This window comes from Chlorocebus sabaeus, chromosome 29 (assembly GCF_047675955.1).
Source record: "Chlorocebus sabaeus isolate Y175 chromosome 29, mChlSab1.0.hap1, whole genome shotgun sequence".
Lineage (NCBI taxonomy): Eukaryota > Metazoa > Chordata > Mammalia > Primates > Cercopithecidae > Chlorocebus > Chlorocebus sabaeus.
Window position 1 is genome coordinate 1,486,338 of NC_132932.1, and position 22,450 is coordinate 1,508,787.

Here is a 22,450-nt window from a genome sequence, read left to right on the forward strand (position 1 = left end):
CAGCTAGCTTTCTTCAAAACGAGTGATCCAAAAGACAGCAAAATATATTTTTTATTTTAGATTTCAGATTTTTATATAATGTCTTTTATTGCTTATTACTCTTGGAAGTCACACACTGTCACTGCTGCCAAACTGTATTAGATAAATAAGTCACTGGCCAGGCAGGGTGGCTCACGCCTATTATCCCAGCACGTTGGGAGGCCGAGGCAAGTAGATCACCTGAGGTCAGGAGTTCAAGACCAGCCTGGTTAACATGGTCAAAAATTAGCCTGGTGTGGTGGCATGTGTCTGTAGTTCCAGCTACTCTGGAGGCTGACGCAGAATTGCTTGAACCTGGGGGTCAGAGATTGTAGTGAGTGGAGATCGCGCCACTGCACTCCAGCATGGGTGACAGAGCAAGACTCCATCTCAAAAGAAAAATAAATAAATAACATATATTTATTTAATATATACTAATAATGAGTATTTATAATAATATATAATAATAATGAGTATTTACACTGTACTAAAATATCACGTCCTTCCTCTACGCCACTGCAGTCTTCCTTCCTTTCAGTTAGAGTAGGAGCCAAAGTCTTTACAATGACTTGCATGGTTTTATGGGATGTCACCCCGTGACCCGTCTGATCTCCTCTTCCATTGCTGTCTTCCTTGCTCATTCTGTTCCAGTCACACTACCTTGTTCAGTAAGGCGTGAATATGGGAGCCGTGTACTCACCTCAAAGTCTTGGCATTTGCTTTTGCTTTTGCTCGGAGTGCTCTTCTTCCTGAGAACCACTTGGTTTGTTTCCTCATGTCCTCAGGTTCTTGGTGGGGCCTTCTCTGACCCCAGTGCACAAAATTACACTCCCAACAATGTCTGTCTCCCTTCCTCAATTAATTTTTCTCCTTAGCACTATCTAATAAACTGTTTTATTAATGTATCACATATATCCCTACTCTTCTCACAAGAATGTACGTTCCATGAAGGTGGGGTCTGTTTGTTTACTGCCGTGTCCTCAGTGCCAAAAACAATGTCTAGCACATAGTAGGTATTCAATACATGCTTTTTGAGTGAATGAATCAGTGACGACTAGTGACAGGCATCACATAGATTATGTCTTTTAATCTACTCAACTACGCTTTGTATTATTAGCTCCACGTTAAAGGTGAGGAAACTGAAGCTCCAGCAGGATATATAACTTGCTGAAGGTCCCAAACAGTAAGTAGTAAAGACTAGATTCACACACGAATTGCACAAGTCCAGAGCCCTTGTTCCTAGCCACTCCATGTTACTGCCCGCCCATGTACTGGAAGCCACATTGTAAAAGGTTAGTAAAATGAAATAATGCAGAGGAAAGTGACAGGAATGTTGAGATGTCTCTAAGTCATGTCATATGATAAGCTGTTTTATGAAACTAGAAAGGCTCTTCAACTAAAGGAAAGGAAAGCTTAACCTTTTTTTTTTTTTTTTGAGACAGGTTCGTACTCTGTTGCCCAGGCTTAAGTGCAGTGGCACGATCATGGCTCTCTGCAACATTTACCTCCTAGGCTTATGCAATCCTCCCACCCCAGCCTGCCAAATAGGTGCGACTACAGCCCCGCGCTACTATGCCTGACTAATTCTTGTATTTTTTGGTAGAGATAGGTTTTCACCATGTTGCCCAGGTTTGAGCCTTAAGCTCGAACTCCTGAGCTTAAGCAGTCCTCCTACCTTGGCTTCCCAGCGTGCTGGGATTACAGGAGTGAGCCACTGCGCCTGGCTGGAATGCTTAACTTTAGTGAGGGATAGAATACATGAAAACCAGATTCAAATATTTGACAAGATGTAGTGTAGAACAAGAATTTGTTTATTCTGTATACTCTGAAGGCCAGAAACTGGAATTAATGGGCCAAATAAAGTCAGCCTACTTCCTGCTTGAGGTACAGAAGCTGAGGAGGAGTGTTGATATAGAGGGATACCTGTCTGGGGCCATCAGTACTCCTTGACAACTCTGTGACTCATGAGTTTCAGGATGGTTCACTTCACAGAAGACAAGGGCAAAGGGAGCTTATTGAAGTAAGTTGTCTTGCTTTGTCGCCAGGCTGGAGTGCAGTGGTACAATCTGGGCTCACTGCAACCTCCGCCTCCCAGGTTCAAGCGATTCTCCTGCCTCAGCCTCCCGAGTAGTTGGGACTAGAGGTGCACGCCACCATGCCCAGATAATTTTTGCATTTTTAGTAAAGATGGGGTTTCACCATGTTAGCCAGGATGGTCTCGATCTCTTGACCTCATGATAGGCCTCCCAAAGTGCTGGGATTACAGGTGTGAGCCACCGTGCCCAGCCAGGTCTTTTTTTTTTTTTTTTTTTGTGAGATGGAGTTTTGCTCTTGTTGCCCAGGCTGGAGTGCAATGACGTGATCTTGGCTCACTGCAACCTCCGCCTCTTGGGTTCAAGCGATTCTCCTGTCTCAGCCTCCTGAGTAGCTGGTATTACAGGCACGCGCCATCATGCCCAGTTAATTTTTGTATTTTTAGTAGAGACAAGATGGGGTTTCACCGTGTTGACCAGGCCGGTCTCAAACTCCTGACCTCAGGTGATCCACCCACCTTGGCTTCCCAAAGTGCTGGGATTACAGGTGTGAGTCACCATGCCTGGTCCACAAAGTGCTTTCATGGAACAATTTTGGCAAATGTCTGGGTTGGAATACAGATGTAGAGGTTAGGTTAAAAAGAAATGATTGGCTAGTCGCGGTGGCTCATGCCTGTAATCCCAGCACTTTGGGAGGCCGAGGCGGGTGGATCACAGGTCAGGAGTTTGAGACCAGCCTGACCAACATGATGAACTCCCATCTCCACTAAAGATACGAAAAAATAGGCTGGGCGTGGTGGTGCGCGCCTGTAATCCCAGCTACTCAGAAGGCTAAGGCAGGAGAATCGCTTGAACCCAGGAAGTGGAGGTTGCAGTGAGCTGAGATCGCGCCACTGCACTCCAGCATACGTGACAGAGCAAGACTCCATCTCAAAAAAAAAAAAAAAAGAAAAGAAATGACTAGTGAAGGAATACAGACAGCTTTTAAAAACTTTTGCTTGCAGCCAGGCATAGTGGCTCATTCCTGTAATCTCAGCACTTTGGGAGGCTGAGGTGGAAGGATCAGTTGAGTCCAGAAGTTCGAGACTAGCCTGGGAAACATAGTAAGACCCCTTCTCTACAAATAATCAAAAATTGACCAGGCATGGTGGTAGATGTCTGTAGTTACAGCTACTCAGGAGGCTGAGGCAGCAGAATTGCTTGAGCTTAGGAAGTTCAGGCTGCAGTGAGCCATGATTTTGCCACAGCACTCAGTTTGAGTAACAGAGTGAGACCCTGTCTTAAAAACAAAACAAAACAAAACAAAAACACCACCAACAAAATTTCTATATTTGAAGGGAGAGAGGGAACCGAGGGCCTATATATGGTTTTGGGAGCTGGCTTCCTTGTGCTTTGAAAGAGAATAAGATGCAGTTCAATTTTTTTTTGTGCAGTGGTGCGATCATGGCTTACTGCAACCTCCGCCTCCTGGGTTCAAGTGATTCTCCTGGCACAGCCTCCCAAGTAGCTTGCACTACAGGCACGCGCCACCACGCCCAGCCAATTTTTGTATTTTTAGTAGAGATGGGGTTTCACCATGTTGGCCAGGATGGTTTCAATCTCTTGACCTCAGGTGATCCATCCACCTTGGCCTCCCAAAGTGCTGGGATTACAGGTGGGAGCCACCATACCCAGCCGCAGTTCAATTTTTTATGTAGGGTGGGGACACCCCTCAGAAATTTGAGTGTAACTTCAAATCATGTCCATTTTTTAAGCCTCTGGTATATTAAAAAATTAAGGCTGGGTCCAGTGGCTCATGCCTGTAATCCCAACACTTTGGGAGGCCGAGTCAGGCGGTCACCTGAGGTCAGGAGTTTGAGACCAGCCTAGCCAACATGGTGAAACCCCATCTTTACTAAAAATACAAAAATTAGCCAGGCATGGTGGCGGGCACCTGTAATCCCAGCTACTCAGGAGGCTGAGGCAGGAGAATCGCTTGAACCCAGGAGGTGGAGGTTGCAGATGAGCTGACATTGTGCCACTGCACTCCAGCCTGCGTGATGGAGCCGGACTCGGTCTAAATAACAACAACAACAACAACAACAACAACAACAACAACAACAACTAAGAAATGCTAAGATGGTTTTGAGAATGCTTGGTATATTTAAACATTTAACAAATAAAAACTTGGTACAAATAACATAGCCATATAGTACTATTTACAAGAACCGACAGGAATTTTTTTAACTACAAAATTAGAAATTTGAGGGCCTTTATAAATGTGAGGCTGAGACCAAAGGATTCTCATGGCCCCAGGGTGGGGATGAGGACAGGGGCATGGGTCCAGGTTAGAGTTCCCTCAAGAGGCGTGGGTGTTACATCCAAAGCCTCAGGGAATTGGCACAGAAATGTCGCACTCTTAGATAAAGGGGACACAGAGCCCTGCTTGTCTTGGTCAGAGGGAGTTCTGTGATAGCATTCTGCAGGCCGGGAGTGCAGAGTCTCACCTGGACTCTTACCCTGGGAGCCCGGGGACAGGCATCCTGGAGTGATTCGTGTCTGAGGCGCCCACAGGGGGGCAGTGTGACAACTCGGAGGCGCTCCAAGGAGAGGGCACAGAAGTGCCAACCTTCCTCCCCCCGCGGATCATCTGTCCTGTACCACCCACCACCCCCGACTCCCTCTCCTTTCCTGGAGTTGGTGAGGGCTGCCCACCAACCTCCACACAGGGACGGCAGACGGAAACTCTGACGTTTCCCTCTGCAGCTGGAAAGCTAAGAGCGGCTTGTCTGCCCGTCTCGCCCAGAGTCCCACCCCTTTAAGTACAGGTGTCCAGGGTGGAGACATAGAAAGTGGAACAGGGGAAGGGAGAGGCTGGTAGTACCCGCGGCCCTGGTGGGACTAGCTTTGCCTCCCCGTCTCAATTCCCTGGGTTCTGTTTGCAGTCCCAACACCCAGCACAAGGGGGCGCTACCACCCTGCAAACCCTGCCCCGCAGGTCTACGTGGAGTGGGCACAGCCATAAAGAGTGGGATGTGTTCCTCTAAGTCCCTTACCCAGCTTTCCTCCACTCAGAACCTACATGCAATCTTGTGCAGGGATGAGGTGGGGAGACCTCTGGAGCACAGGCCAGCAAAGCGGAGGAGAGTCTGGGGAATCTGACATAGAGCTTAGAGGGATATAGGGAAGAGAGGCCTCCTGGCTGGGCCCTCCAGGTCAGAGTCTAGGTGTGGGCTGGGCTGAGAGTGCAGCCCGAAGGCTGGGTATTTCCAGAAGAGCTGGGTCAACACAACCTGATACCAACCACTCCCAGATTAAGGGCAGGCAGGAAGTGGAGAGTTGACACCTAAGCGGGAGGGAATGGGGACGACAAGGACAAAGTAGGAGTTCTGGGGGTATGAACCTCTTTACTTCAATATGTTTTTCTTTTTAAAAACCTTTTAAAGATTGAGGTAATGGTTGATCTGAAGATAATATGTTATCTCAACTGATTGCTCACAGTCAGTTACAGATCAAACTCCCTGTTCTGTTCTTATCCCCCTTCTCACTACTGTACTTGCCTAATCTAAAAAAAATAAATAAGTAAGGTAAAATACACCATGAAAGGTCAGGCACGGTGGCCCATGCCTGTAATCCCAGCACTTTGGGAGACTGAGGCAGGTGGATCAAGAGATCAGGAGTTTGAGACCTGCCTGGCCAACGTGGTGAAAACCCGTTTCTACTAAAAATACAAAAAAAAAAAAAATTAGCTGGGCGTGGTGGCAGGCGCCTGTAATCCCAGCTACTTGGGAGGCTGAGACAGGAGAATCGTTTGAACCCGGGAGGCGGAGGTTGCAGTGAGCCGAGATTGCACCATTGCACTCCAGCATGGGCGACAGGTGTGTGTGTGTGTGTGTGTATACACCATGAAGTTCACAAAGTGCACTAAGTTTAAGTGTTCAGCTCAATGATTTGAGTTACATATTCACTACTTATGTGTTCATAATATGTACATATGTATACAATATTTATGTAATCACAACTACCACTGGTAATTCAACAAACTTTTATTGAGTGCCTCCTGTGTGTCTCGCACTATTTTACCCTTTTGTAAGAAAAGTGAGGCTAGAACCTGTTTTCCAGTGGCTGTGATAGGGTTGGTATTATGAATTATAGTAATTCCTTGACAGAACTATACCATCACCTGGTATAAGAGAGCAACATGGTGTGATCTACTCACAGTGGCCATCACCTTGGACTCCAGAATGGGAAGAATTGTCTACCATGTCTGAATATACTAACTCACAGAACTCCAGGAGACATAACTGGATCCAGTAAATACAGTCAGGGCAGCCATACTCCTAGCACAGAGTGAGGTGCTGAGCAGGTGAGAGAGCGTTTTGGGGAATTGATCCTGCTCTCTGGCCTGGTGCTACATGTCTGGAAGCTGGGCAATGAGTGATGTCTTTGACAAACCAAAGTGAAATGGAGCCTGTTGCATGTGTATGAATCCACTCGGCTTTCTGACACGCCAGTCTTTTTTCTCAGCTTTGTGGTCAGCCTGGCCTTGCCTCACCCAGACCCCATCCTGCTCCAAGTCAGGGAAGTGCCCCTAGCAGGAAATTGAGTGAGTGAGCAGGATGTAACCCGTGATGAGGCAGCTCCCAGAACTGGCTGGTCCCTGAGTCAATGAGCTACTTCGGGCACTCAAAGGAAGCCCTTCCGCCCATTCACTACTTCCACTGCCTCTTCTGTCACCTCTACCATCCCTCCCTACCCAGGTGTGGGTCTTTGGAGGCAGGGAGCTGGTCTCCTTCTTCTCTAAGTCACAAAGGAATAAGGGACTCTGGGGGCAAATGGCCTCAGCATGGAGGCAGAGGAAGCTGCTCCTTGGGGATGCCAGTGACTGCCCTGGCCAGAGGGCTGCCAGTGATCTTGCTTTGGAGCCCCTAGGGCCAGGACTGGTGGCAGGGTAGGACAGAGGGGGCTGGGCCTGGCTGGGGAAGGCTGGCCTGGAAGAAGCTGAGCCATCGGCCCTGGGCCAGGGTGGAAAATATGTGTGTGAGCTCATTTGGAAGGTGGCTTCTGGCCAGTCAGGCCTGCCTCGCTTCCAGGCCCTGGCTGCCCAGCCCCTTGCAGGCGGCCTCCGGTCTCCCTACTTTCACAAGACTGAGCGAGGAGGGCAGAAACCCCCAAGGCTGGGGCTAGGTGTGCAGACTTGAGCTTTTAAAAGAGGTGTGTTCAGATTTGGGTTGATAGGTAGGAAACGGGTACAGGAACCCCAGGACGATGGAGCGGTCTTGGCTGGGGTTTCCTTGGGGCCTTTGGGAATGGGTACCACCGATGAAGCCCTCCGCCCTCCCCCCGATGTCCTCGCACACAAACATTCACCAATCCCACCCTTCCCTTAGCTGCTGCCATTGTCTCATTCCATCCCTTTGGCTTCTGAGTCTTGGTGCCACCTTCCTTCTCTCAAGAAGGGAGGCAATGGGCTGGCAAAGTGGGGTCCTTTTCCCTCTGCACTCCTACCCCCCATAATATTGCTGCACAAGAAGCAAATACAGCTGGGCATGGTGGCTCACGCCTGTAATTCCCACACTTTGGGAGGCCGAGGTGGGCGGCCTGAGGTTGGGAGTTTGAGACCAGCCTGACCAACATGGAGAAACCCCGTCTCTACTAAAAATACAAAATGAGCTGGGTGTGGTGGTGCATGCCTGTAATCCCAGCTACTTGGGAGGCTGAGGCAGGAGAATCACTTGAACCTGGGAGGCAGAGGTTGCAGTGAGCCGAGATTGCGCCATTGCACTCCAGCCTGGGCAACAAGAGTGAAACTCCATCTCAAAACAACAACAACAAAAAAAAACACAATAAGCAAATATATATGTGTTGACAGATCCCCAGAACACACACTGCCGTGAAGACGCCCAGCTACCCAGGGTCCATGCTGGAAGAGACACCAAGAGATTGCCAGGATCTGCCAGTATAGAAAAATAAGTAAGTAAATTGGAAAGATCTGGGTTTTAAATTTGGACTAACAACCTGTGACCTTGATCAAGTCATTTATCTTTCTGGGTCTCAGTTCCCTTATTTGTAAAATGGGGACAATATTAGTGCCTGTGTCATTGTGTGTTGTAAGGAGCTCAGCAAATGTTAGTTTCACCATTGCTGGAAGGGAAGGAGGGATACAGAGGGGAAAGAGACCACTGGAAAATCTGTCAGATAGTGGGGAGAAGGGGCCCTGGGGGAGGGACAGTGAAGGACCAGCAGAGCTAGCCAGATTGTGTTTGGGGGTCTGGAGGCATGTGGGGGTGTCTCTCTGCCCAGTCCTCCCTCCTCTAGAGGACCCAGCTCCTCTTAGATCTTCCCTTCCCTTCCCGCTGACCCAGAGCCTGGCTGGCAGCCCTGCAGTCATGGGCCCAGCTGGTGCCAGGAGCCCTGGAGAAAGGGAGGTGATGACAAGGGAGTCCGTGGCCCCCCTCCAAATGTGTGGGGTGCAGTCGTGGGCAGAGTGCTGCTCCTCTTCAGCCCTTGCCCCCAGTCCAGCGTCTCCTTAGCACCAACTTTCCTGGGTTCTGCCCAAACCTCCTTGAAGATTCCCCTTGGCTCCCTCCTGGCTGCTCCAACTCACATGTGCTGCTTTCGAATAAAGGAACTTGGAACCATAGAAACTGGGTCAGGCCCAACGGACAAATCGGGGTAGGGCCAGTGAAAGCAGAGTTTGCAGGTCTTTTGGAAGCCACAGGGCCCTCTGCTCTCCCCTCACCCCAGCCTGACCTGGAGGTTCACTCAGTGGGACCTTGTGATCACTAAGGCACCTCCCAGGGTCCCCGGGCAGCCTCACTGGGGTGGATCAGGCAGGCCCAGGCACGTCAGAAGCACGGGACCCTGCGTCTCCACCCTGAAATTCTCTCTGCTTGTTTTAATTTTTGTTTTTTGTTTTTTTAAAACCAGTCAAATTTAGCAGTGGGGGGTTTTATAAGCCCATCTTCTACCTCTTCCCCCTTTGTCTCTGGTCCTCCATTCCCATCTCTCCCCCTTGGCTCCAGAGAGCATCTTGTGATTCCAGAATCAGGGCCAAACAATTTCCTCGTGATGGGGAAACCGCACTCCAGCGCGGGAGCCCTAGGCTCCCCCTCCTCTTCTCTCTGGCAGTCCCCCCTCCCCAGGCTCCTCCACTGGCTCCAGCTGTGTTTTGCAAAACTCCCACTGGATAACATCTGTAATTGCCTCCAGATGTGGACCACAAAAACACAAAGGGGCCATGAGCTCATCTTTGAGTTCCTTGCCACCCGCACAGACCCTACCACCCTCAGATGCCCCTGACTTCCCCTGCCACCTTGTCAAGGTCCCCATCCCCTCTGGTAAGGGTGGTTCGGAGGTGGTGTCCAATTCCACCGAGACACACAGACTCTGCCAAACAGCTGTTGGCAGGGGAGGTGCAGGAGGCCAAGCGTAGGGTCAGGGTTCCTGGCAGACAGGAAGGTGGGGTACCCCTTCTGCCAAAGCAATCACACTAACCAGCCCTGAATAGCAACTGGATAGACTGACTGGCATGATGGGGCCAGGACTCTGCAAGGCAGGCGGTGGAGGGAGTCTGGGCTGGAGCCCAGGGTGGGCTGGGTGGAGGCAGGAAGGGAAGGGGGGTGAAAAAAGGGGCTGCTCTCCTCCAGCTGAGCTGACTCAGCACTGGGCTGATTCCTCCCTCCAGGCTGGTTTCAGAGGAAGGGTGGGTGGATAGCCTGGGAACCCTGTCTAGGGCAGGAGTTTCTAAGGAAAGAGGAAGCAAAGCCTTGTTATTCTGCCCTTCCAACCTGACCATCCTGGTTCTTCCGGACAATTAGGATGAGATCTCTGTTTGGCCAGAGACAGGCTGCTCCTAATAGGCCCAGCAGCAACACCTATCTCTCTTTCTCCCTTGTTTCCTTCTGTCTCAGCAGCAGAGCCCCAGGCCTGGAAGAGACTTCTTAGGTCCTGAGGGCTCGGAAGGACATGCCAGTGAGCCCAAGGCTGAATATGATCATGGGACTCCCCCTGCCTCTGGAAGAGACGCATGAGGAAACGGAGGGTCTGCGGGTGGGTCACGGGACAGGGTAATGCAATTTAGGAAGATTTTCCAAGTGGCCTCAGCTTGACCACTTCCTCTTGTCTCTGAGCCTTGGGGCTCAAGGCAGCCTTTTAAGCCAGGTGGTGGGAGAGCAGCTGAGCTCTGTCAGTCACCCCACTGCCCCCTATGGGTATGCCCTGCTCCCCAACTCTGGCCCCTGAATCCCTTTAGTCCACTAAGAATAAACATACTACTTTATGAAAAATGCCAAAGCCCCACCTCATGGAAAACGCTGCTCATGACGCGTGCCCTCGCCTCATCCAGCTCCTTTCACCCACAGCCCATCACCCTCTACAGAGCTCAGCCACACAAGGAATGTGAAACACAATTTATTCTTTGTGGAAAGGTTGAACAAGGTCAAAATTGTCCTTAGAGGGCACCGACCCAGCCCCGCCCTGCAGGTTCCTGGGGTCAGACGCCTCTGCCCCCCCACCCCCACCCCTCCCCATGCCCATTGTTAACAAAAAGAAACGATTTGAATGGAATTCATATATAATAATTATAATAAAAATATACATTAAACAAAACAAAAAAACGAACAAGACAGAAATCTAGCTGAACTGCCAGCACCGTTCACCCCATTTCCCCCACCCTGTGCCCCACCCCCCCTGACATCCCTCTCCTTTTGCTCCCTCCACTGGGTCTCACTCTCCCAAGTCCCCGGTACCATGGCCACCACCTTTGGTGGCCCAAGGAGACTTCAATGGGTGGGCTGGGTGGGTGGGGCTGTGAGAGGGCAGGCCACTGGTGAGACAGGCTTGAGGGGTGCTGGCACCAGGGAAGCGCGGGCCCAGCCTAAGCGAGCCCCAGCTCCTGCCCCTCACTGAGGTGGTGAGCAGGCCGGGACAGCGCAGCCAGCCAGGCCCTGTGGCCTCTCATGAAGCCCCTCATTCCTCGTTTGTGTCCCTTCTCTGCTCCTTTCTCTGGGCTGCCCCACCCTTCCCCTCCATGCTGCCTGGGCAGCAAGGACAGGGACGAGAAGGAGCAAGTGTGCCTTCCTCAGGGCCCTTCCTGAGAGCTCCACAGCCCACCCTGTGGCCCCTGCTTGGCTTGGCCTGCCCGGCCCCAGCCTTCCAATGCTGCTGCACTCCTCATTTTCCGTTTTGGGCCCATCCTGCCCTCTCTGGCTGCTCTGCCTTCGGGCCTCAGCCCCAGCTGCCTGAGTTTGGGCAAGGTTCTTTCTCTGTGGCCTTCAGGCTCACCCCCAGGGCTCTGACCCGGGCCTCTCCCGCTGGCCCCACTCTACCTGACAGCTGCACCCCTGGTTTCAGCTTTTCTAACTGTGAAAGCCCCATCCAAGGCTAACATTCGAGAGGCATAGGGCTGCTAAGGGTTTCTTCTGTCCCTTTAGTCCCCAACGGCTCAGGCTCCTTCCTTGGAAGTTCCCTGGGGTAGGTGAGGCAGAGGCAGATCTCCGAGAAACTTGACTGACTAAGCAAGGAAGACCCTCTCTGAGTTTTCCTCCCAAGGTCTTAGGGTGGCTGGGCAGTCCCCACCCCCGCACACTGTCTCAGGGTCTCTACCCCCAACAAGATTAGATTCCTTTTAGCCAGAAAGAGTAGTGAGAGGCTGCCAATTGGGTACACCTGGGGCTTTCAGGGCTGGAGTGCCCAGAGCCTCCTGAGGTCAGAGTTCAGAGGTTAAGGTATGTCAGGGGATGGAAAAGGAGCAGATGACCCCATTTGACCTTTACCAGCGAGGTCTGAGGGTCCTGCCTTCAAGTGCAGAGCCCCCAACACATTCAGATGGGGCTGGACAGACACAAAACTACAGGGTTCCGCTGAGGGGCAGAGGCTGGAAAGGGCCACCCTCCCAGTCAGCCCTCAGGGGAGCCATCTAGGGAAGATGCAATGCCGGGGCAGCAGGGAGGGAGGTGGTCAGGGTGAGGGAGGCCAGCCAGGGGACAAAGAGAAGCAAGGAGGCTGCGGGGAGGGGGCTCGGGACGGTGGGGGCAGCCCACCCACCACCAGCTGCTGCCACCGGCCTTCAGAGGCCAAGTCCTTGTGGTAGGAGTGGGCGGGCCGGCGGTGGGCGTCAGACCTTGTCCAGCAGGGAACGCTGGCAGTAGAGCAGTCGCCTGGGGGTCCCATGGCGTCTGAAGAAGAAGACTGCAAGGCCCACCGCCAGCACCAGGAGCAGCAGCAGCACGGGCAGTACCACGGCAGCCGCGCTCACCGCCCCGCCGCCCTCCTCGTCCACCTCAATGATGATCACCTCCGTCTCCTCCTCAGTCCCCTCATCCGGCCGGCCTCCCGATGGGCAGCCCATCCAGTCCCGCAGGGCTGACTTGGGGTAGCCCGGTTCTACCTTCAGCTTCTGGTTGTTGAATTTCCAGTATTTGTTCCCCTTGTAGAAGTAAGTGAAGACTGCAGGGGGTGAATCAGAAGGTGGTAAGGAAGGGAAGACCCAAAGAGAGGAGAGGAGCGAGGGAAGCTCTGTTAATGTGAGGGCAGCTGAGCTCCCCTCCACCTTCCTGAGCATCAGCTTCCTCAGCTGTAAAATGGGGGTGCCTATAGGACCGGGTTGGAAGGTGGTGGGGATGAATGGGTACCACGTGTGGAAGCACCTAGCCCAGCACCCGGTGTGTGGTATTATCATCGCCATTGTTTTCCACACAGCACTCCCTCAGGCTTCCCTCCCACTCTTCCTCAACTCCCTATTCCCATCCTTCTCTCAGCGACACCTTCCCTTGCCCCTCTCACCTTCATCGCTGCCCATGAATGACCCTCTGGGAGACTCAGGGATCCCTTCCCAGACTTTGATGTTCTTGGGGTACTCGCTATCCACTGCCCTGAGCTCCTCGTTGAAACGGTAGTACCTGGGGAAGGGGAAAGGAAGGGCAGTGGCAGACACTGGGCATGTCCTCAGAGGGCAGCAAGACCCAGATCGAATCCACCAGTGGGCAAAGGATAGCTGCGGACAGGGTGGGGACAGGGGTTTTGAGTAATGAGGGCCTGCTGCTGAAAGTAGCGGAAGGTGGGGGTGGAAGGGAGGGTCCAGGCTGCAAGGAGCCACTAGCAGCCCTAATGACAGTGCCTGGCTGCTGGGGCGGAGGCACAGTGCTGGGGGCAGGAGGTGCCAAATGACCAGGTCTGAAATGACCCGGTCACATCCCACTCACGAGGTGCCAAAGGAGGCTGCCCATTTCTAGGCAACAGCAGAGGCTCAGCCAGCTCCTTCTCCGAGGAAGCAGCTTGGGGGTAAAGCGCGTCTTTCTCCAGAACTGAGGGAATTTGGGGTGGTGGTGGTTTCTGAGGAAGGCCTGGGGTTAAGGGGTTGAGGTCTTACTTGTTTCCACGAAAGAAGTAGGTCTTTCCATTGGGCATCCAGAAGAGAGCAGCATCAATCTTGTCGGTAGGCAGCCCTCGGCCCAGCTCCTTAATGTGCTTGGGGTAGCCAGGTTCCAGGGACGCCTCATCAAACACCCAATGCTTGTCTCCTGGGGAGGACAGGAGGGCAGCATCTGGGTTCAACGTAGGCACTAGGGACTTTAGAGGAAATCAGCTCCTCTAGGGAGACCTTCCTCACTCCCAAAGACTAAAGTGGAGTGCCTGGTTACCTTTGAAGAAGACAAATTTGCCATCCTTCCTCTCATAGGCAGTGTTGATGGACGCAGGCAGGCCCCGCCAGAACTGGCCAATGGGCATTGGGTATCCATCCATCACTTGGTTGTTCCTCACCCGCCAGAACCAGCGCTCCTGGAAGTCAGTCAATGCAGGAAGAGTCCATTATGTCTTGCGGCCTAGATCTCTGGCTCAGTCCCCAAAGCTCCCCTACTGCTTTTTGTTCCTCAATTTTAGTTTTCAGTCCAGCTGTTGTCACTTCCACCCAGCTGCCCTACCACAGAGCCCCCCTCCTTTTCTTTTGAGATGGAGTCTCACACTGTTGTCCAGGCTGGAGTGCAATGGCCCTATCTTGGCTCTTTGCAACCTCTGCCTCCCAGGTTCGCACGATTCTCCTGCCTTAGCCTCCCAAGTAGCTGGGATTACAGGCACCCACCACCACACTCAGCAAATTTTTTGTAGTTTTAGTAGAGATGGGGTTTCACTATGTTGACCAGCCTGGTCTCGAACTCCCGACCTCAGGAGATCCGCCTGCCTTGGCCTCTCAAAGTGCTAGGATTACAGGCATGAGCCACCACGCCCGGCCCATAGAACCCTTTTGTCTTCCAAACCAGCCCACCTCTTCTTCTCACCTTGAAGACAAACATCTCCCCTCGGAGCATGGCCACGGTGTCAAAGTTCCCATCACAGATGTTGGGCCCGTAGGTGGGGTTTTTGGGCTTATCAGGAACAGAAGGCCGGGAGGTAGTCCTGGGTTGAGGGGGCATCTTGGTGGGGAACCCTGACTCACTCCCTGCGGCAGAAAACACGAGGGGCATTTCAGACTTAGGAGGAGAGAGGGGAGGGAAGGACAGACAGATGGGCAGACAGTACCCTTGGAAAGGTGTGGATGGGCTTCTAGGGGAGGCTGAAGCAACCAACTGGGAGGCGACAGAAAAGGTGGGCTCAAAAGTGGAGCTGATAGAGGCAATGTCGGGTTGGCAGGAGGCGGTGCAGACACTGCACGGCATGAAACAGGGGAAATGCGTAGACCAGGAGGGGACAAGGAGCAGAGGAGGGAGCAGGCGTGGGTGTAGATTACTCACCATAAAGTTGCTGGATGCCCCGGCGGTCATCATCAGGCAGCACAAAGTTCTCTGTGTCCATCCACTGGTAAAATGGTGCCATGATGGCCGAGGGGTCACTGGAATGCTCGAGCCCCAGGGCATGGCCCAGCTCGTGCACAGCCACCAGGAAGATGTCATTTCCTGGAGAGATGGGGACAGTGATGATAGCAGCCTGAGTCCCTTCCCTCAGCCTCCCTGCTTCCCCACCAGCAGCTTTGGTTTCACCCCCAAGCCTGCTGCCCATGTTTTCAATCCAAAGTGACCAAATTCTGAGGTCCAGCTTTTTATCTGGCATTTAAGCACAAGCCAGTCAATAAGCTCCTCTGGGTGGAGGTGAGACAGTGCTTGGAAGCAGGACCCCCATCCCAGAAAGACCTGTGTTAAGGGAAGCCAAGGCCCTCTCTAGTCCCGCTTCTCCCAGGAGCTAGACATGACATCAATTTGGAAAAATGGGCGATAAGGATGCTTTGAAGTCTTTGACTGGAAAGCCAGTCAGTGGGTGAGAGGAGGGACCAGATGTAAATAGCTCAAACAGAACTCCTGCTTTTGTCAGCAGTTAGACCAGAAGGTCTTTGTGGTCCCTTCTAGCCCCGAGATTTTGGAAGGAGGGAGGGGAACCACCCCTACAAATGACTGTTGGCTTTTTCCAGAGTAAGTCCCAGGGATACTTGGCTCACCATTCAGATCCTCATTCCCGACAGTCCAAGGCTCGGCAGAGTCAAAGTGGGTGTCCCCTCCAATGTTGGGGCCTGGGAAGTAGGCATGGGCCAGGAAGCCGCCCTCACCATCGAAGGGCGTGCTGTCACCATGGAAGCCCTCGGCAAAGAAGATCATGATGTCGGCCTGCTTCTCATGGCCCTCACGGATGTAGGCATAAGGCACCTCGCGGAAGCGCAGTGGTGTGGCACTCTCCCACACGCGGAATGCCTTGCGAATGGCCTCGTATGTGGCATACTCGCCCACCTTGGGGGTGTAATTCTGGATGCTGAGGTCCAGCCACGTGGGGAGAGGATGGGGTGTGTTAGGATAACGAGGGGCAACATTCTCCTTCCCTGCACTCTCCCAGGTCTGACTGTGCTGCCCAGCCACCTCTGCCTGACTCAACTCTTCCTGCTACCTCATGCACAATGCCTCTGTCTCAAGAACAAGGGATCCTCAGGCTTTGGCTCTCTGGCACTGGGGTACACCCTTGATGGCTACACCTCTTTCCAGGATGAGAGCCATTTTCCTCCCCACTCCCAGGGATGCTTCCCAGGAACTGAGGGGAGTAGGGCAGGAGGTCTCTGAGTCTCTGCATAAGCACAGTGGGTAGGGAATAATTACAAGATGTGAGAAAGGTTGCTTGCCTGCTGGACTCACCAGAAAGTGATTTCATTATATTGCCATTTGAGACCCTGGATGGCATAGCGCTTCCTTCGAACATTGGCCTTGATCTCAGCCCCAAACTTGTCTGGAACACCACATCGGGGGCGCCTCATGGCCCTGGAGTGGGTTTGGGTGTGAGGATTGGGGTCAGTGCAATGTATGAAAGAGAAAGGTCTCCAGCGTTAGTGTTAGGTGAGACTTGCTGTGTGTCAATGTGGGGAAAGGCCAAGGTTATGAGGTCAGGGTGAACATGAGAGGGTCAGGATCAGCACGTGGGGATGAGGTATGGGGAAGCACAAGCCAGGCATTCAGGTAGGAACATCTCTGGCGCTGGCATTGTCAGTGGGTGCTAGGCAGAACTCCTGCCAGGGTCTAGCACTTACTTCATGGTGTCTGCATCAGCTTTGCCTGTTACTTGCAAGCCGTAAAACTTCTGCATGGCAGCGATGGCCGCTGACAGTGACTGGGGTGAGCGCTGTGTGTGGGTACGTAGGTCCCCGGGAGGCAGGTAGCCATACTGCTGTAGCCAGGCCTGTAGGGAAAGGGGTATGGCTTACAGCATCCCCACCTGGCCGATAGGGTGCCTCTACCTCCCCCACAATGACCAGCATACAGCCTTGGCTTGGTGAAGAAAGGGCAGCGGGTTCCCAGCTTGGCTCCGCCGGCAGGTCTGGAGGAACTCCCAGGCTAGACCTGATCTCTGGTCCAGGCCCCAGTAGGGCTTGTCCCCTCGGGGCTATGGGCCCAAACAGGCTTTTGGCTGTAGCTCTCTTGAAAATGAGAGAGAGCCCTGGTAGTTTAATGGAGTTCTGAGATGTCTTCTCAGAGCTGTGATTCCTTCTAGCACTTTTCTCCTCCATGTCAGTGTTCTTGCAGATATAGAATGTTCCACCTGGGAATGGGCTATGCCCATGATGGGTGGGGAGGGGTGTTGACAGGCTGAGTGAGCTCTACTATTGGGTTTGACATGAGGCCCTCCTGGGATGGGAGTGCCATGTCCCCGGGACCTTCACAGCTGAGATCTTTTTAGAAAGGAGGGCAGAAAAAGAGCTAGAGCTAAGGCTGGCTACTACAAGGGGAAACTAGGAACTTGGGATGTGGTAAGAGGTGTGATTCAGCTGGAGCCAGGATCCTGTCACTGTCCTTATCCAAGCAGCATCTGACCTATGGCTTAGAACCTAAAGGCCTATTTAAGATTCTTAGCAGAGGCCGGGCACAGTGGCTCACACCTGTAATCCCAGCACTTTGGGAAGCCAAGGCAGGTGGATCATGAGGTCAGGAGATCGAGACCATCCTGGCTTATACAGTGAAATCCCGTTTCTACTAAAAATACAAAAAAAAATTAGCCGGGCGTGGTGGCGGGCGCCTGTACTCCCAGCTACTCGGGAAGCTGAGGCAGGAGAAAGGCATGAACCCAGGAGGTGGAGCTTGCAGTGAGCCGAGATTGCGCCACTGCACTCCAGCCTGGGTGACAGAGCAGGACTCCGTCTCAAAAAAAAAAAAAAAAAAAAAAAAAAAGGATTATCAGCAGAGGAAGTGGGAGATAGGGGTGGAGGACACTTGGTGACTGTATTTTATTTCAGGTATGTTGTGAATTGGTCATAATATAAAGGCGGCATATCGCCTTAAATTAATGTTAGGTTTTTGGTGTTTGATTAAAAGGTTCACACACTGCAAAGCCCTGTTGAGGAGAAAGTCAGCCTTTATTGTAACAACGATGGAGTATTTTCTTAAAGCCTCAAAGTAAAACAAGCCAGGCTGGGTGTGGTGGCTGATGCCTGTAATCCTAACAGTTTGGGAGGCCGAGGCATTCAGATCACCTGAGGTCAGGAGTTTGAGACCAGCCTAGCCAACATGGCGAAACTCTGTCTCTACTAAAAATACAAAAATTAGCCGCGCATGGTGGTGGGCACCTGTAATCCCAGCTACTCGGGAAGCTGAGGTAGGAGAATCGCTGAACCTGGGAGGCCAAGGTTGCAGTGAGCCAAGATTGCGCCGCTGCACTCAGCTTGGGCGACAGAGCGAGACTCTCTCTCAAAACAAAACAAAACAAAAAAGTAAAACAAGCCAAGTTATATATGAAATATGAAGATGCTTGGATTCTTTTATGGGGAGAAGACACCACCCAGATCGCTCTAGTCCCTGCTCCAGTTTTGCTTTCTTAGGGAGTTCGGGAAGGGGCTGTAGGTTGCCCAGGATGGGACCTTGGAGGGGAGAAGGGGGAGGCTGCTGTTGGGTGCTGCATCTCCTATCCAAGGTCATCAGTATGGACTGCCACATGGCCCTTCACCTCTGGCTCAGGCCCTGGTGATGGGGCAGTAGTCTTGCATGGGGACTGGGGGTGACTCAAGAGCAGCTGACTGGGGACCTGAGCCCACAGGGGCAAGAATTGCAACATGGTTCTGGGAAGTGATCCCCCAAGGCTGATGGGAGCTAGAACCCGAGACGTAAACAACCCAGCCTTTTCCCAGCCAACAGTCTTGGCTAGAACAACCCTAGCACCACCTAGCTCTGAGGCTCTGAGAGCCCCTCTTCAGGGGTAGAGGAAGGAGTGACATTTAACCTCTGGTATACCAGAGGGGAGCCAAGCAGGGCACGCCAGTCCCGGGCTGCTCTCAGGGAGCTGCAGGCTTGCCCTGACCTGTTCTGGCTGATGCTACAGCCAGTGCCTGGGGAGGCCTGCTGTGGCCTGTGCCTAAATATGCAGGAAACGTCTTTTGCCCCTAGCCTCACCTGCAGGATAAATACACCCCAAGCTTATGACCCTTGGTTGGGGAGCAGCTGCTTCAGGACTTGGGGAAGGACGGGACTGGTCTACTTCTGATGCTGGAAGGCAGGAGGACTGAGGCCAGGCCCCCTCAACCCTCAGAAAGCAAAGCTGAGAGAATTCACCTAAAGCAGAACGACAGAAGGGAGGGCAGCACAGAGATGGGGAAATCCCCTCTGGAGTCTTTCAAGAAGCTAGGCGGGCCTAAATATTCACACCCACAACCTCCACCCCATACCCTAGGGAGAAAAATGAAGGCTCAGTCAAGTGAAAGACTTCCCTGGAGTCAAGAAAGCTGCAAGGCCTGGAAAGGAAGTGCCCCCATCCCTCTCCTCCCACCAGGCCTAGGCAAGTTTCTCTCCTCACAGAGACTATGAGGTCGAAACCACAGAAGAGAGGACTCTTGTGTCTGCGGCTGGGTGGGAGGAAGGGCTCAGCGCCAGACGGGCCATAGGGAGGAGAGGGCTGTCCTGGAGCTGGTGCAGGACTCTGGAGGCCTGGTGGGAGGGACCGAGCTGCATGAGGCCTGCACCACCCCAGCTTTCCCTCCACATTGGCCTGGAGTAAAAAGCAACTATGTTGGGTCAAATAACTCAGCTGGTTGGCTTTGTCTTTGTGAATGAGAGAGATGCAAGGTATCCCCTAGGAGAAAGTCAACGGAACACCTCCCACCTTGGCTTAGGAGTCCAGTGGAGGGTGGGGGGACCTCCAGCTCTGCAGTAGGCCCTGGATCCTAGCCTCTGGGGCTGCTCCTCCCTCCCTTCCAGGGCCCAGAAGCAAATGGTGGTTCTGGCACTGGGACCGCCCATGACCCACTTAAAACGGAGCCAGGGCTGCCGCCCCTCCCCTGGGGGACCCAGCAGAGCAGGGGAGGGAAAAAAGGCAAGGCAGTGAAGTTGGCGGTGGGCAGCTCCCCAGATGCCCAGGCTCGTTTTCTTAGGGGCGCTCCCTTTCAGGTCTCAGAGGACTCTAGGCCTGGGAAGAGGACGACTCCTCCCCGAGAGTCAGGCTCAGCCTCCAGCCCTAGGGCAGGTTTTTACTCTCCCTGGTGTCTGAGCACTCCACGTTTCGTCTTCCACCCCCATTCCTGGGGCCATACTTTTCCAGTCGGCCCCAGACCCCTTCAGGGACAGAGAGAGAAGAGAGTATTATTTCCAAAGAGTTTTCTCCGGGGTGGGACCAGGGCGGAGACGCCAAACCCAGATCCCATCCCCCTTCTGGGGCCCTTCCTGGCCCCTCCCGACCGCACCCAGGCCCTTGCCAGGCTGAGTGGGTTGAGATGGCCCAAAATAAGAAGCTCATTAAATCCGTCTCCCACCTTCACCCCAAAATAAGAGAGAGAGAGGAAAAACCTCAGACAACTCCCACGCAGCTTCCTCTGGGGCCCGGTGGGCCACCGTCTGGGCCGGGGTGGGGGTGGGGGCGCCCGAGCCAGCCGAGACGGGTGAGGGCACCCCGGGCCAGACCCTCTCCCCACTCCCCGAGCGACGCCCCCTGGCTCCCTGCAATTAACAGAAAAACAATTAACAACAAAAAGGGCCTGAAGGCGCCGACGCGGGTGGGGATAGGGGAAGGCAGCGACCCGGCCGATCACCCGGCTCACAAGGAGAGCTTTGTGTGGACGGAAACGCGGCCAGCGCGCCGGCGCGGCGACCCTCGACGCCAGGGATGCGGGTACGGGGACAGCGGGGTCCTCTCGGGGAGACGGGGGCTGTGGCCCTGGACGCTCGGCCGTCCAGCCTCGACCCCCATCTGGCCGCAGACGCGTCCGCTGAGGGCCTGGGCCGCCCGGGGAGGCCGAAGCGCCCATTGGAGGGCGCGCCGGCGGGAGAGCGCCGGAGAGCTGGAAAGTCGAAGAAACAACAAACTCTCGCGCCTGACGAGGAGCCGGGACAGCGCGGGGTTTGAGCGGAGTCCAAATGTTTACCAGGCGGTGCCAGAGCTGAACGCAGAGCCCCAGGGAATTGGGGAAGGGGGAGTCTGCCCCAGTTGTAAAGTTCTTCCAAGGACTGGGAAAAAAGAAGGAATGGGAAAGAGAGTCGGCGGCGCAGGGGGTGGGGGCAGCTGGTTGGAGGCGGGCAAAAGTTGGATCGATCTGGAAGTTTGGAGACGAAGAGGAAAAAGAAAAGGAGGGGGAATCCTGCAGGCCCGAACAGCCGAGATCCCAAGAGCCCTCCTCTCCGAATAGAGGCTGTCCCCGTGGAGACCCCCGGGCTCGCCTCCCGGCGGGCGAGACTCCAGGAAGGGCCGGGGAGCTCACTTACTTCGGGACTGAAGGTGCTGCTTTGGGTCGAGCCGAGGGAGGCGAGCGCGGTGCCGAGCGTGAGCAGGGGGAGCAGGAGACAACGGGAGGGTCTTGGGGCGGGAGACATGGTCCGAGACCACCGGGTCAGCCGGGCAGTGTGGGCTCCGCGGCGGGGCCCACGCCCTGGGGTCGCACCGCCACTCCCTCGGGGCGCCTTTGTCTTCGGTAGCACTGAACTTTAATTCCTAGAGCGCTGTCGGCTTGGAATTAAGGGGATTGTTCCTGAAAGTGCCTGTTTGCTCTTCTCCTCTTTTCCGGTTTTTGATCTTTCTTCTGCTTAGTCGGCGAACTGGGGTCTGGATCCCTCTCGCTCTCTCCTCTGGTCCCTCCCTTTTCCCGCAGCCTCTCCTCCGTCCCCGCCCCAGTGCCCTCCTTTCCTGGTTGGGGACGTGGTTGTTTTAGCCTGAATCCAGTTACAACCAAGAACTGGAAAAAAAAAAAAAAAAAAAAACCCAACCCTCTAAGTTGCCTTTTTGTGGTGCAGGCTGCCATCTGCAGGGGTTGAGGCCACGGTGGACAGCAGGGGGCTGTAGGGGACCCAGGGGACGGGATGTGGGAGACTTTCTCCCCATAAGCATATTCTGAGTGGCTTGATTCCTCTGGTATTCAGCATTTGTCTCACCTCAGGGTGGAAATTATTGGGGGCTACGTGGCTAGGGGCAACAAGGAGCTCAAAGTGTGGGATGGTGAGGTCTTCTTCCATGCTCATGAGACCTGCATAGGGAGAAGGGGCCAGTTTACTAATAGATGGGGGGTTACCTTCTGGGCCCTATAGACAACTGTCTATGTTCCTCCCTCCGCTGCCAAAAATTCCAAACTATAACCCAACTACCAACAACAAACCCCACAACCATACTGGATCTGTGGCTCCAACCTTGTAGAAAGACAAAGGTGATTCCTTTATTGTCATTTGTAACGTGGCTGCACCTTTAATTGGAACTCGCTGACAGGAAAAGGGTACAAGGCCATGGGATCTGGGGAAAGCAAATCAAGCTGGGTGAAATTATTGTAAAAGAAGGGACTGGGAGTTGGGACTCTGGGGTTTAGTTCCACCTCTACACTGAAAAAGGAGGCAATTCTTAAAGAGTAAAATCTCCTTTAGGGACTTACTGGACTCAGAACAAAAGATGGAGGTATGTAGGAAAGGGAGAGGGCAGGATAAAGCTGACCGTGAGAAAGGGAGACAGATAAGAGTCCGGAACTAGACAGATGTGGAAAAGCAGCACAACAG

General features: G+C 53.4%; 1 protein-coding gene and 1 long non-coding RNA gene across 3 annotated transcripts; one reads left to right on the plus strand and one right to left on the minus strand.

The window, feature by feature from the left end:
* The first annotated feature begins 7,097 nt into the window (after positions 1-7,097).
* On the plus strand, positions 7,098-11,766 carry LOC103231445 (uncharacterized). 2 transcript variants are annotated; one of them, XR_012091770.1, is made up of 2 exons: positions 7,098-8,003; positions 9,944-11,766. It is a non-coding gene; the product is annotated as an uncharacterized lncRNA (long non-coding RNA). The 2 variants fall into 2 exon arrangements; XR_496908.3 differs by having other exon boundaries at positions 9,947-11,766.
* Positions 10,427-21,554, minus strand: MMP14 (matrix metallopeptidase 14). The gene is made up of 10 exons (XM_007990785.3): positions 21,179-21,554; positions 16,531-16,679; positions 16,142-16,264; positions 15,460-15,767; positions 14,762-14,923; positions 14,309-14,469; positions 13,673-13,811; positions 13,402-13,552; positions 12,816-12,931; positions 10,427-12,479 (listed from the first exon to the last, which is right to left on the minus strand). The coding sequence occupies exons 1-10, from the start codon at positions 21,284-21,286 to the stop codon at positions 12,148-12,150; spliced, it is 1,749 nt and encodes a 582-aa protein (XP_007988976.1). The 5' UTR covers positions 21,287-21,554; the 3' UTR covers positions 10,427-12,147.
* Positions 21,555-22,450: the final 896 nt, after the last annotated feature.